The sequence below is a fragment of the Myodes glareolus genome, chromosome 9, assembly GCF_982192425.1.
Source record: "Myodes glareolus chromosome 9, mMyoGla1.1, whole genome shotgun sequence".
In the NCBI taxonomy this organism is placed as follows: domain Eukaryota; kingdom Metazoa; phylum Chordata; class Mammalia; order Rodentia; family Cricetidae; genus Myodes; species Myodes glareolus.
The window spans coordinates 24,033,577-24,047,008 of record NC_142034.1 but is presented as its reverse complement, the minus strand read 5'-3'; the positions used below and the strand labels follow the sequence as shown (position 1 = coordinate 24,047,008).

The window sequence follows — 13,432 nt, the reverse complement described above, 5'->3', positions numbered from 1 at the left end:
CAACTCAGCTGTGAACTATTGGATTTGAGACAGGAACAGAACAGATCAGGGGGCCAGAGGAGGGTGGGGGAGCAAGAGTGGTTTAAATAGGGGAGGAAGGGAAGCATGGTGATGGGGGTGGGGGAAGGGTTATTTACAAGAAGGCTCAGGGGGCCAGAGGCTCATCTTGGAATATTTTATAACAATATAAATAAGATTCTGGTTTGCTTTTCCTTTTCGTCTCGTAAAGGAGAGAGAAGTGCAGAGTTCGATTCTGTACAAGGGGGCAGCGGCAGAAGGCCGGCCGGGCGGGTCACTGGGCGTCCACCCGGAAGGACAGCAGCTTCTCGGAATGCATGTTGTTCAGGGTCCGCAGGTCCGGCAGCTTGAGCAGCAGCTTGGTGAAGCGGGAAGTCTCCGAGGGCCGGTTCTTCAGCACCAGAGCCCGAAGAGCCCGCAGCAGCGTCTCCTGGAGCTGCTCCACCGAAGCGGAATTCTCCATTCCCGAGCGGTCTGTGGGGAAGACGACAGCAGTGAGGCAGGCTCCCTGAGCTCCTCCTCCTCCTCTGACGAGGACCCGGAGGTCTGCGAGGACCTGGCAGGCAAGGCAGCCTCTCCCTAAGGCCCCCTGGAGGGTGATGGGGAGGAAAAGGAGGACGCTCCTCCTCCTCCCAGGCCTCTGCCCCATAGCGGGGCATGCCCAAATGCTGGGAGCAAGGCCACAGGCTGGCCAGCTCCAACCCCTCAAGACCACCCTCCTACCCTGAGCAAGCCACACGTGGCCAAGCTCCCTTGCTATTTGCTCTGTAGTTTCCCCTGCCTGGGATGCCCTTCCCCCTCCATGCCTTGCAATATCTTGTCCCTTTGAGGCCCTTCTCAAGTGTCACCTCCTTCCCCAGCTCTCCCAGGCAGAAATAGTTGTCTGTGCTTCCTTGGTTCATGCTTCTACTGTGACACTTATCTCACTGTTTTATAATTAGTCGGGCATGAGTCTGTTTCCCAAGCTAGACTGTGTCTGAATCATGTCTGTACCCCAGTGCCCAGTGCAGGGCCTGGCATAGAGTAGGTACTCCATAAAAGGTATGTTGAATTGAACTGCGTGTGCCTCCTCCGGGGTCAGGCGAGAGCTTGGCCTACCTGCAGAGACAAGCACCACAGCGGTGAAAAGGCCCAGCTCCTCCTCGGTAAGCGCCAGGGAGTTGAGCTTCTCACTGAAGTCAAACATGGCATTGAGCAGGTCACCCATGCCCATGGCACCGAGCTCCTGCAGACTGTAGGTTGTGCGGCTCAGGAACATCACTGTCTGGTCCTTCACGTTGAACAATGATGCAAAACGCACCATCAACACCTAAAGTGAGGTGGGAGGAGCATTTGTCAAATGACCACTACGGTTTGCTCCCAAAAACGTCAAGTGTGTTGCCTTAGATTGCCAGTAATGGGGAGGCCTATGAATGGTCAATGGTGGGGGCGCGGGGGAACCCAGGTGGAAGTGTCCACCAGTTCTGGAATGTACATTTAACCTAAGACCATCCATCTACTGTTGAGAAGTGGGGAACAATGCGTCCCAGGGGTTACTCGGATGCCATGAGTTTTGAGTAGACACCAGCTTAGAGGTTGTGGTAGTAGTTTCACCTCCTCCGTCAGAGGGATAACACGGTTCCAAAGTCTCTGTGAACCCCTTTACACCCTAGTCACCAAGCTATTCTAACTGGGTCCTTCCCATAGTCAAGAATAGGGAACATCAACTACCGCTCACCTCAAAGGTGCCAGCCTTCAGTAGGGTCACCTGGTCATGCTGAGAAAGGTCACGGAAGCCGGGGATGTGCTTGGCAAACTCTACCACCTCCCGCACAGCAGGCGTGAAGCTCATTGAGAAGTCTTCCCAAATCTCTTGCACAGTCCGGCCACTGCGTCCATGGGGATACATGTTCATGGGACATGCCTAGGAGGCAGATGAAGTAAGGAGAGGCCTATCAGCCAGACGGGCTCACCTGGGCTCCCCCAGCCCAGCTGCTTTCCAGGTTCTGCCTGGGCTAAGAGCTATGGCCCCTGAGGATGGGTCTCTCACCTAAGATAGCATTCAGTTGTCAACTGGTGGTTAAAGGTTCCCAGGCAGAACCCAGGCTTCAGGGTAGAATAGCATTTCCTGGGCAGAGGGTATCCCCACTGTCAGGCTCCGGGAACGCTAGCTGCCTTATGCTGGGTCCAACCTTCCAGGCCCCCTCCCTCTCTCCACACTGGCTCCGTGCCCTCACCAGCAGAACGTTCTTGGTGTTGCCTTGCCGTAGACTGTTGGCAGGTGCCTCGCCTTCTGAGGCCGAGTATACGTGGGTGGGGCAGAGACGATGCCCGTTGCTGTTGGGCTGGTGGCAACTGTGGTGGGCAGAGCCGGAGGGCCAGGTAGGAGGGTAGGAGGAGGGGCTCTGGCACAGGCCATTCAGCACTTCGTTATGACGCTGAGCCGCCAAAATGTTGTTGTCGTTAGGGGTAGGCGGGCATCCCTGACTCTCCCAGCGGTGTGGGGTAGTAGCTGAAGGGCTACTTGACGCGTGATTGGCATTGAAATTGCCAGGTGAGGTGCCTAACTTGTCATGGGCGTAGGTGAAGATTTCTCGATGGGCCCGAGCCACCTGGGATATCACATCCTCCACGGTGGGCTCAGGGCTGGGGGATCTGGGTGGTGTCAGCTGCTGTGGGAACTGAGAGAAGCCCACTAAAGGTGTCGGGGCTGGCGCAGGAGGTGGCGAGGGGCCTACGGAGCCTGAGGTGGGGTGCGGGGTAGGCGAGGTCTCCAGAGGGCACAGGCTGCTCAGTTGGTTGTTGGCCAAGTTCATGGCGCTCTGCATCTCAGCGAGCATCCGTTGCTTCTCTCTCTTGGGGATGCGCCCGAAACGTACAGCTGCAACAGGATGAGAGTAGTGTCAGGAAGTTCTCACAGACTCACATGCCTCCCTTCCTTCCTTCCTTCCTCCTGAAAGGGCAAGACCCTGAATGCTGGGGTTCCACTTCAGAACTGAAACCAGCAAGGCCACACCCACCCAAAGGATATGATAGTAGATGATGGGGCTGGGAATGAATGGGAGACAAGTGTGTCTGCCCAAGATGTCAACACATGGGCAGCCTCCACGCAAATGACATAAACTGGGTGGAAGGAAATGGGGCCAGGAGGAGACATGGGCATGCTGCCTTACCATCTCTAGACATGCCAACGGAGAGACACTTCTTGAAGCGACACTGCTGGCAGCGGTTGCGATTGATGCGAACAATGGAGCAGTTCTCGTTTTTCAGACACCGTTTGTACTGGATATTCTGTTGGATGCTCCGGCGGAAAAAGCCCTGGGAAGCAGGGGCGACTAGTGAACATCTTCATCTAAACCGAGCCTTGCCTCACAGGTGGAGGGCATCATCTGCCGGGGTCCTCAAGCCCAACCCGCCTCACCTTGCAGCCCTCACAGGCATGCACGCCATAGTGGAAGCCCGAGGCCACGTCCCCACACACTTTACACAGCAGCACCATGCCATTCAGCTCTGTGGGAAGAGACAGGCAGAATGTAAGCAGAGAGGCGGCAGGGGCCTGAGATGTACAGGCTTTCCAGGCTGAAGATTCTAGGACAGAAGGGCTAAGCAGGGGCTCCCAAGTCTAGGAGCACTCAGGTGACCAGACCAGACCAGACTGGACTGGACAGAAGCTCGGACAACTCTAACAGCATCCCAAAGGTCAGGACGTAGACCCCGAGGGTAACTGGCAGCTGGAAACCAACTATCAGCTGAATCCTGGGTCACTGCCTTTCCCTTAAATCAGCTGGGCGTTTACTCACTGGTAATGTTGCTGGTGCCCTTGCTGGGAGACACTCGGTTGCTGTCTTCCATGGCCACTTGTAGACTTCCTGGGGGGCTCCCATTATAGAAGGAGGAGGAGGAGGCTGAAGAAGGAGAGCTATCATCACTGAGGCTGGGTGGTACACTTCCAAAGGAGCGGGTGGGGTCCTGGGTGAGGGAGCCAGTGGGTGACGGCGGGAAGTATGTGGGACAACCTTGAGTCAGGGACTGGAAGCTGCCATTGGAGCTGTCGCTATAGAGGGACTCCGGGCTGGTCCGGCTGGGAGAGGAGCCACTGGAGCCAATGTAGGTGATAACACCACCTAGTAAGAGAATCCAAGAGGAGGGTATCAGCCATCACGTCTGGGGTTCAAGGCACCACCTGATCACCAAAATACTGTTCCTCTTAGGAATTATGCGTGTAGAACACCTAACCTTTAAGTAATAAGCAATTCTCTCACACACATAAGCCGTGACACGGTCAACCTAAAAACTCTTAAGAAACTCTCCATCACTACATATGATAGCCAACCTCATCACAAGGAACACCCCGGGCCATTTATATGCACAATACATTCAACTTCTGCTTAGGGTGTGAGGCATAACCCCACTGGGCACCTCAGACATGGGAACCCCTGCCCTAGATATTTTCCTGGGGGAAGAGCAACCGCAGCTAGTAACTTAGTTATAAGGGGCAGACTTGGGGGTGGGAAGGGCAGCTGACAGCCATTCACAAATAAACCAGCTGCCGAGTCTACACCAAGACCTATCCAGTGATGGACCGTGAAGGGTAGCTAGCCGAGAGTTAAGAGAATAGAGGTCATACAAAAGTAAGGCAGTCATTTATCCCTTTAAACCCAAAGACAGTCTCACAGAGAAGGACTCTGTTCAGCCTGGCTCCCCTGGCCTCCAAGGGATGAGTCACAATGACTCTGAGTCCAAGAAAGACCTAGAGATAAGAGCTGCAGGAGATGGGAGGAAGGTATAAATTGTCCAGCCTGGGGAGTTAGGCATTTCCCCTTTCGGGGCTCAGCCAGGTGATGACTTTGGCTCTACAGTCACTTGGGGACTCTGTCCCTCTGGTTACATTGCCAACGACGTGGTTCTGACCCTGTGGTATTTGCCGAAGAGGAGTATGACCTGCCTGCCACACCTTTGCCAAGCACTTTGCTTGGCCTGCCATGGGTGGAGTGGGAAAAGGGAGGATTCCCAGACACGTGTGTGTGCTGACACATGCCATGCCACTGTGTCTACAGAAGCACATGTCTTGCTCACCCACTGACACACACTAAACTAGGCAGGGCAGCCTTAAAATAGCTCAAGGTTGGTCCAGGGTGAACCCAGCTGCCCGTAAAATAGTTGCAGAGTGGCTAAGCTGGTAGAGTTTCACGGCTGGGGTGGGGGATGGGATGTTTATGTGGACCTAGATGAACTTGACCTAGTTTGTCTATTCTGAAAGAGGGCATGAGAAAGTCACTCAGAAAGTCTTTCAACTTTGAACGGAGGGGCACTGCTCAAAAGACCCTAGTTCTAAATCTAGATGTGTATCGCTCCCAGTCTGCTTTCCAAACTAGAGGAAATCAACGCTTCCTCTTGTAGTGTTTTCCTTTCCGTGGGGGGGGGGGGGGGAAGCACGATGAAAAGAAATACGGTTTCTGCTTTGATTCTAAGATGTTCACGTTTTGGCCGAGAAGACATTCGTGGCAGGCAGAGATACTTGGGGAACAGTATGACTTTGGGAACGAACATGGAAAAACTGGGTCTAAGAGCAGTTTAGTGTTTTTAGATTATGTTGGTGCGATCGGAATAGAGGGGAGTAAGGATGTTCTAGTGTGAGGTCTCCCTGGGACGCACAAACTTGAGGCCAGAACAAGTCACACGGGTGGCCCCATCTTACTCAAGTCTCGGTCACGGAGGGTAAAAAGGGCCAGGCAGAGGAAAAGAAGGCAGGCGGGGGCGGTGAGTCAGCCCAGCTTCACCCAGATCTAGGTGGAGAAGGGCGGGGCGGGAGCCTGGCCCTCAGCTGGCCTCACGTCCCCGCTCCACGTGTGCCCGTCGCACGTGGCTCCCCAACGAGGAACCCCGGAACTCGAAGCACCGCCTTCTCCTCTTCCCTTCTGTCGCAAGCAGAAACCCGCCCTCGCCCCGCCCCTCCGGCGGCGTCCTGGGTCGAAGGCTGGGCCCTAAAACCAAGCTGGGCCGGGACAACTGAAAGGAGGAGGGAAGGGGAACACGCGTTGCTCAGGCAACTTGAGGGGCGGAGCTCATTATGTAACGAGGCCGGGAAGCAATGACCAATGGGATGGTGGCCACGGCTTCTACTGAATGAAAACAAATGCAGCACGTGGGTCGGGCTCTGCAGCCATGTGAGCCCTCCCCGGGCTCAGGCGCTGTCGGTGCCCTGCCTGGAGATGAGCCCCAAGCACCCGACTCCTTAAGTGGAACTCCCTACTGCCACTGAGGATTCCCCTGCAAGATCTGACCCATTCCTTCAGACTCTCTAGTCCCACAGCTTCCCAGACTCCCTGGAAGTAGGCTAGAACTGGAGGAAAGAGAAAAGCGACAGGCATACTATAGCTCAAAGGGGTGGACAGATGGGGACGTTTCCAGATACTGCTTCAAAGTGCTCGATCTCCCTAAACTCTTCCACTCGCCACTAGTATCCACCCTCCATTTCATCTGCCCAATATTCAAGTTCCTCGGGCTCAGGGGAATTTAGAGGGGTAGCGGTAAGGATATGCTTTAGGTGCATTCCCAGCCAGAGTAACCCGTTCTGGAAACCCTACGTAGTGGCTCTCAGCACAGTAGCAAACGCCTGTCAGAGGGAATCCCCAGTCCCTTACAAAGTTCCTTTCATAAGCCATAGATGGAAACGGAGACAGTGACAGAGCAAGGATGAGGATAAGAATCTCAGTACCTGTGTTGTTGTTGGAGTCCAGAGTCGTCATGTCTTCACCGGCTGAGAGCGGTCATTCAAACTGGACCTTGACACAAACTGGAGGTTACGGTGGTTTCTCTCGCCCCCTGGGCAATGGCTGAGGGAGACAAGTGGACCCCGCGGCTCGAAATCAGGATTCCAGGCACCAAGCAGTAAGGTTTGGGGGTGACCGGACTGCAGCCCTGCAGAAGGGTAGGACGCTGAGGCAACCGAGGTCTGATTTGCATGGGAAGAGCAGAGAGAATGTGTGTGAGCAATCAGTCTGCAGCAGATCTGGCTATAAGGTAGCAAGAAGGGTCGCGTCTCTGCAGTGCACCGGATGCCACTCCTGAAGGCTCCGCAACACTGCAGGGTAGCGAATCTGGAGCTCCGGGTGCAAAAGTCCCAAAGGGAGAGAAGCTGCAACCAGGAAGTAAGTAGGTGATGGAGAAATGAGGCACCCAGACACAAAGAGAGACGTGTGCCCTGCTACGTTCCCTCAGCAGTAATATTTCACTCTGCCAATCTCAACCGCCTTTTGCCCGAGCCTTTCCCTGGGACAGAGGGCTCTGCGCAGGCGCCAGCAGCCCAGGGTTCCCGGGCCGCACGCGGCAGTGGAGCAGGTACCATGTGATTCCAGGGAGCGCCTCGTGCCCCAGTGACACACTTTTCCAGCAGCCGGCACGTTGAGCTCTATGCGTCTGCGCACCGCCAAGATTGTCGGGAGTTGTAGTCTACTGATAAAGTAGGCGGAGTGCGTATAGTCCCCCTTTTCTGCTAAGCAAAAGGGCTGACTGGCAGCGGGGAGGAGCTGAAAGTGGACTGGGGTGGAGTTTTCTGAAGAGTCAGAGTGGCGTGTTTGGAAAGCCTTGTATGGCAAGGGCATGTGAATTCCTGGGAAGGGCCTGGCTAGCCTTACTGCTCCATGGGAGATCAAAGCTAAAAGGTCCTTTTTGCAAACCTAAGCAAACGTGAAAACTTCACGTGATTGCAGAATTGGCCTCGCCCTGAGGTTACTGGTGTCGGGGATGGGGGTGGGGGATGACGAGGCACGGTAAACAAGCTGGAGAAGATTTCCCTGGAGTCAAGAATTTAAGCTGCTTTTTGCTATGGTGACAAGGCGGGATAGACAATGTGTCCCTCTTTCCCTTACACCGCCCCTCCTCTCCGTCCAAGGAAGAACACCCGCGGGAAAGGAATGACAGAGTGGGGCTATCCCTAGGGACTCCCTGTTTGCTTATATGACACCACACTGCCCACTCAACTGACTCTGGGGTGAGTCATTTCCCTTTATCTGGGAAATACAAAGGACAACAGAGGGAAACTTCATAGTGAAAGCGCTTTAACGTGGAAGGGTCTGCTCCCTGCAGTGCTTCTTGGGAGCAGAAGCAGTTCCCAGGACATGCGGATCATTTAAACCCCCCCCCCCTCCCCCATTGGCAGGGTGTGGTGGCTCTTGCCTGTCATCACCATACTTGAGAGGCTGAGGCAGGAGGACTGCTGTGAATTTGAGGCTGGTCAGAGCTACGTGGCAGGATCCTATTTAGGGAGGGGGAAAAAAATTCTTCCCTCCCCTTACTGAAGAAGAAAAGAAGCGACTGACCTAAGGTCGAGCATCCACCTCATTTGGTTTTGGTTTTCTGAGACCTGAGCTTCTCTGTGTAACTGCCCTGGCTGTCTTGGAACTCACTCTGTAGACACGGCTGACCTCACACTCACAGAGATCCACCTCTCTCTGCCTCTGGAGTGCTGGGATTAAAGGCTTGCACCACCACCCGAGCACTGCTGTTTCTTATGAATACCACAGAGATCACGGATAGGTGAGCAGAAGAGACACTGAACGGGTTTAGGAGCAATTAGCATCTCTCTTTGAGAGCAGCAGTTGTGTCAGGAATAAAACTCGGGTCTGCAGAAGAGGTGTGTTCTAGGATTTGGGCTATACAGAGAGATGGAAGCACCCACAAGCAGCCAAGTGCGCTGAGCCACCTGCTCCTCTCCGAGTCCTCCTTAATCGCAGTGCTTCTGGGGACGGCTTTCTTTTTTAGCCGATGCCTGTCTTCACTTACTTTTAGGCAGCTCCGGAGAAAGAAAAAAATGGAATTCTGGGAAGCAGGGCAGCCTCCTAGGAAGCAGAGAAAACCACATAGGCAGGCACTGCGGTTTGCCCTGGGCTGCTTGGGAAACGGAACCAAGAGGACCACTTGAGTCTAGGGGTTTGAGACTTAAACAATATGAGACACCCCCACCCCCACCACTACCACCACCTCCTCAAAGCTGGAGTGAGGGCACCAAGGAAAAAGTAAGCCGGGAGTTAAGGGCAATGATGTTGGACTGGGCAGCAAGTTTCAACTCTGTCCCCGCCCACACACCTAACAAGAGTGGGACAGATGGGAAGCAGGCTTTTCTGTGGCCCGCCCTGCCCCTTGGGCCCAGGGCTAGGAAGCTGCTGCAGAGCACCATGGGAGGAACTGGGAGGAGCTAGGACAAACAAGGAAAGAAGCTTTCCAGGAAAACTTGGTTTTGAACTCAGCCTCCATTCCCTTTCTCCTCCCACCGTGTATGGAAGGAGAGTTGGGAGGTGAGCTGGTCTGTCCCCGGCTGCCTATTCTTTGTGACCTTCCTGACTGGGTCAGTGCCAGGGGACCCCACCTAGGTATCTGTCAGAGCTGCTCAAAATCCAAAATCGCATTCCCTCCTAGCGCGCTCCCCTTAGCTGCTCTGGGGGCCCCAAAGCCCTCTGCTTTGTTTATAGCAGTGGTGGTCCGGCCCACATCCTCTAGCTGAGCTTGTTTCCAGAAGAAGGAAGGGCCAGAGGTCAAGACTCTCTCCTGGAGTTTGCAGCCAGTGGGAAGTCAGAGGGAACCAGAGCTGAAATGCAGTCAGCAAGAAGCAAGGTCGTTTTGCTGTCTGCCTAAGGTATGAAGGCAGAGGCTGGGAGGAAAGGAAGGAGGGGCGTAACTCTGACCCCTGTTTCCTCCTGCACCTCACACAGAGCTCGGCCTTTTTTTTTTTTTTTTTTTTTTTTGAGACAGGGTCTAGCTCTATAGGATAGTCTTGCAGTTTTGTTTTAATTTTCCTGCTTCTGCCACCCACGGGCCGGGTTTGCAGATGTTACTAATACACCCAAGTCAAAGAAGTGACTGAATGTCCTTGCAGTGGGTACGAGGATATGCGCCCACTTCCCACTCTCTAACTCTTTTGTTGGATCTAAGGGAATAAGGTGAAAAGTAGGGCTTTTTTCTTGCTTCTAGAAAATTCTGATATGTAAACTGTGCTCCTTTATCAAGGGCTCTTGGAAGAAGGGCAGAGGAACCAAGGAACCAGGGCCACCAAAGGGATGTGTTATCTCATCTAGAGGTCTCTCTTTGACCTAAACCTTGGGTGTAAGACAACAAGTGTAGGGGCTAGAGAGATGATTTAGGAACTAAGAATGACTGCTGCTCTTGCAAAGGACAAGGGTTCAATTCCCAACACCCAACATGACAACTCACAACACCTGTAATTCCAGCAACAGAGAATCTGGCACACTCGTCTGGCCTCCACGGGTACCATGCACACACACACATGTAGGCAAAATGCCCATACACATAAAATAAAAATTAAGCTTAAAAAAAAAAGACAATAGGTATAGTTCAGTACAATCTTCTTATAGCCAATATGGTGACTGACTATGCCTATAATCCAAGTAGTCTAGAAGCTAAGGCAAGAGGATTACTATGAGTTCAAAGTGAGCCTGGGCTACTTAGAGTTCCAGGCCACTGATCCTTGATTACAGTAGAAGACTTGTATCGACTTGTATCAATCAATCAATCAATCAATCAATCAAAAACCCTACCAAAACAAAAAGCATCCTTCACCCTCCCACTAGCCAGACATTTTAGCTTACTACACACATAGGCACACAGCACACGGACGCACACACAAACACGTGCAGAGCCAATTTTAGCTCCCTGGAGGCCAGGTTCAGTGAACAGCACTCAGTCAAGTCCAGCTCTGGATCCATATTGTACACACTTCCACTTGGCTTCTTAGAAGTCTGGGAGTCCGAGGGTGACCCCATGCTTCGGAGGCTTTGTTGGCGTCTCTGTGTTTGTGTTTTCAACTATGTCTTCAGTTTTCCCAGGATTCTTTGAACTGGGGATGACATCAGGAATAGAAAAATGGGGCTGGAGAGATGACTCAGAAGTTAAGAACACTGGCTGCTCTTGCAGAGGACCTGGGTTCAGTTCCTAGCACGTACATGATGGCTCTGGTCAGAACTCCTTGACATGTTTTTTTAGGGGGCGGGACTATGAGTATGAATCTAAACAGCACCTTCATGTGTGGACATGTGCAGTGAGTCCACGAGTGGGTGGGTGTTTGAGATCTCTTCTCCTTGAGAGTAGGCTGTTCTGGGTAACAGGGCAACACCCTGTGCAAACCTTGAGTGGCCTAAATCTTGGGCAGACTGACTGACTGACTGACTGACTGAGGGTGGGTCCCTACTGAAAATAGGTCAGGCTTCAGTTAGGTGCCTTCCCATCCCCCTCCTTTCTCACCAGAGAACCATTGTCCAGGGTAAAAACCTGTTGGCCCGGGTGACGCAAACCCGGGATAGAAACCTGGGGATGCCCCTGAATCAGAGAACCAGACATTTACCTAAAAGAGATTCATTCCTTACCTTCCTGGATCATTTTCCTGGTTCCTACAAGGGCAACTAGTTTTCCCTAACCCATCCAAAATCCCACCATTTGGGAAGGATCTCAAGACCTTAGGAACAAAGTTTGAGTTAATTTGTTATGAAAACTTGAGAAAAGCAAGGCAGGAGCCAGGGCTGACGGGGTTCAGTGGATACACTTTTCCACCTTTTCCCCATTACAATTCTTTCGACAGAAATCAGATAGCAGATTTTATATTAAGTACCAATTGTATGCCAGGCACTGTGCTAAGGACCTTATAAACATTTTTTTCCTTTGGATTTCATAGTAATTCAGAGCTGTAAATCACATTTGGGCTTTTTGTTTTGTTTTGGGGATCTACCCCTACCCCTAGAGATGGGGTGTCTCTTGCTGTCCTGGAACTCCACCACCATCGAGCTGTAGATCACATTTTATATTCTGGAGATCAGGAAACTGAGGCTTAAAGATGTCTATTAACCTGGCCAGGATTGCAGAGACTAGGAGAGTTGTTGAAGCTGTGTTTCCAGAACACTATCAAAGAATGGCAGACAGAATTAATAGAGATTATTAGAAACATAGAGTTCCCTGCCCCAGTTTGGAACAGCACTTATATATCAATATCAATAATCATGGCAGAGCTGGGAGTTCAGGGCCAGGCCTGAAGAAGAAATTCAGCTAGCAAGACGTTCCCTCCCAGAGAGAATGATAATGTAGGGGATGCATCTGAGCCGCAAACTGAATGAGCCCTGTTTCCTAAGCCATGGTGGTGCTGGGAAGGAAGGTGAAGCATCAAGAAGAGAAACTTCTGTTCCCTCCCACACAAGAACCTCAGCTTCCCAGAACCTCTCCTGTAACTCCAACATTTTCTCTCCCCTAAACTCTTTCTCCAGCCTGCATTCCCATGATCTGGTTGTACAAGGTAGGAATGGATCAGAATAGGATGCAAAAACCAAACCAAACCAATCAGCCAACAAACAAAGCAAAAAGCCTTCCACATGGGCTGCTCCAGAGGAGAAGGAAGCAGACATCTGGGCTCTGCTCTCTGCTCAAGTCCCCTAATTATAGGGTCCACAGCTGGTGATGGATAGGGGAAGGGCCATAGGCCAGGGCCCCTAGAACCCCTTGGTGCTTCTGTTGAGGGATATATTAAAACTGAGTTGACCCAAGTATGGTGGCTCACACCTTTGATCCTAGCTTAGAAGGTAGAGGTAGGCAGAGTTCTGTGAGTTCCAGGTCGCCCTGGTCTACACAGTGAGTTCTAGGTCAGCCCTGTCTCAATGAATGGATGAATGAATGAGCTGGGTTTGCTGAAGGTCTGGAAGGCCATCAAGGACAGATAGAAGTTGTGATATGACCCTAAGGAAAGACAGTCTGGCTTTCCCATTTATCTGCCTGAGAAATGCGCACCTTTAAAACCACCATCCAAGATCAAGGATACTTCAGGGCTTTGGGAACTCAAAGGGGAGTTCTCTGAGCTCAGGATCCTTGTCACTTCACAGGATCCTGGCGGTGGCTAGACTGTCCTTAGTAGTGCAAGACAAGCCCCAGGTAAAGAGCCCACCTTCCCAGCTAGGGGGACAGTAGTATCCGGCATGTCATGTTGATGTCTCCTGTCCATTCTTTGCTATACCATTGCTGTGGCCCGCTGGTGAGACCATCTTCCATGCTTCTGGACCTGTGTACTGGCTGTCCTTGAATTGAGCCTCTGAGGACAGAGGTGCAGAGAAGTGTGGTGTGTGTGTGTGTGTGTGTGTGTGTGTGTGTGTGTGAGAGAGAGAGAGAGAGAGAGAGAGAGAGAGAGAGAGAGAGAGAGAAGGCAGGGTACCTCTATGCCTGCCTTATCTCCATTCTAAGCAGCATGTCAAACCCTCTCCTGATCCAGCATCTCCTATTCTTTGGGCTTTTGCAGCTCTCCGTGCAGCTGTCTAGGGAAGCCAGAGGCTCATGACAGTCCTCGTGAGGATGGACTTTGGAGGAACTGGGGCCTGGGCAGGCATTGGGGGCCCTGTGTAGCTTCTGTGAGGCTTACATAAACACTGGCTGGGATGAGGAGGGAGGG

At 52.4% G+C, this 13,432-nt stretch overlaps 1 protein-coding gene across 2 annotated transcripts; it reads right to left on the bottom strand.

Annotated features, from left to right (window-relative positions):
• Positions 1 to 4: 4 nt before the first annotated feature.
• Nr1d1 (nuclear receptor subfamily 1 group D member 1) lies at positions 5 to 7,327 on the bottom strand. Of its 2 annotated transcripts, XM_048450775.3 has the most exons (9): positions 6,716 to 7,327; positions 4,014 to 4,121; positions 3,798 to 3,902; positions 3,419 to 3,507; positions 3,171 to 3,315; positions 2,235 to 2,878; positions 1,736 to 1,921; positions 1,117 to 1,327; positions 5 to 492 (listed from the first exon to the last, which is right to left on the bottom strand). In XM_048450775.3, exons 1-9 carry the CDS (start codon positions 6,744 to 6,746, stop codon positions 293 to 295), a joined length of 1,719 nt encoding a protein of 572 aa, XP_048306732.1. In that variant the 5' UTR covers positions 6,747 to 7,327; the 3' UTR covers positions 5 to 292. The 2 variants fall into 2 exon arrangements, with proteins under 2 accessions (XP_048306732.1, XP_048306731.1); XM_048450774.3 differs by having other exon boundaries at positions 3,798 to 4,121; positions 6,716 to 7,325.
• Positions 7,328 to 13,432: the final 6,105 nt, after the last annotated feature.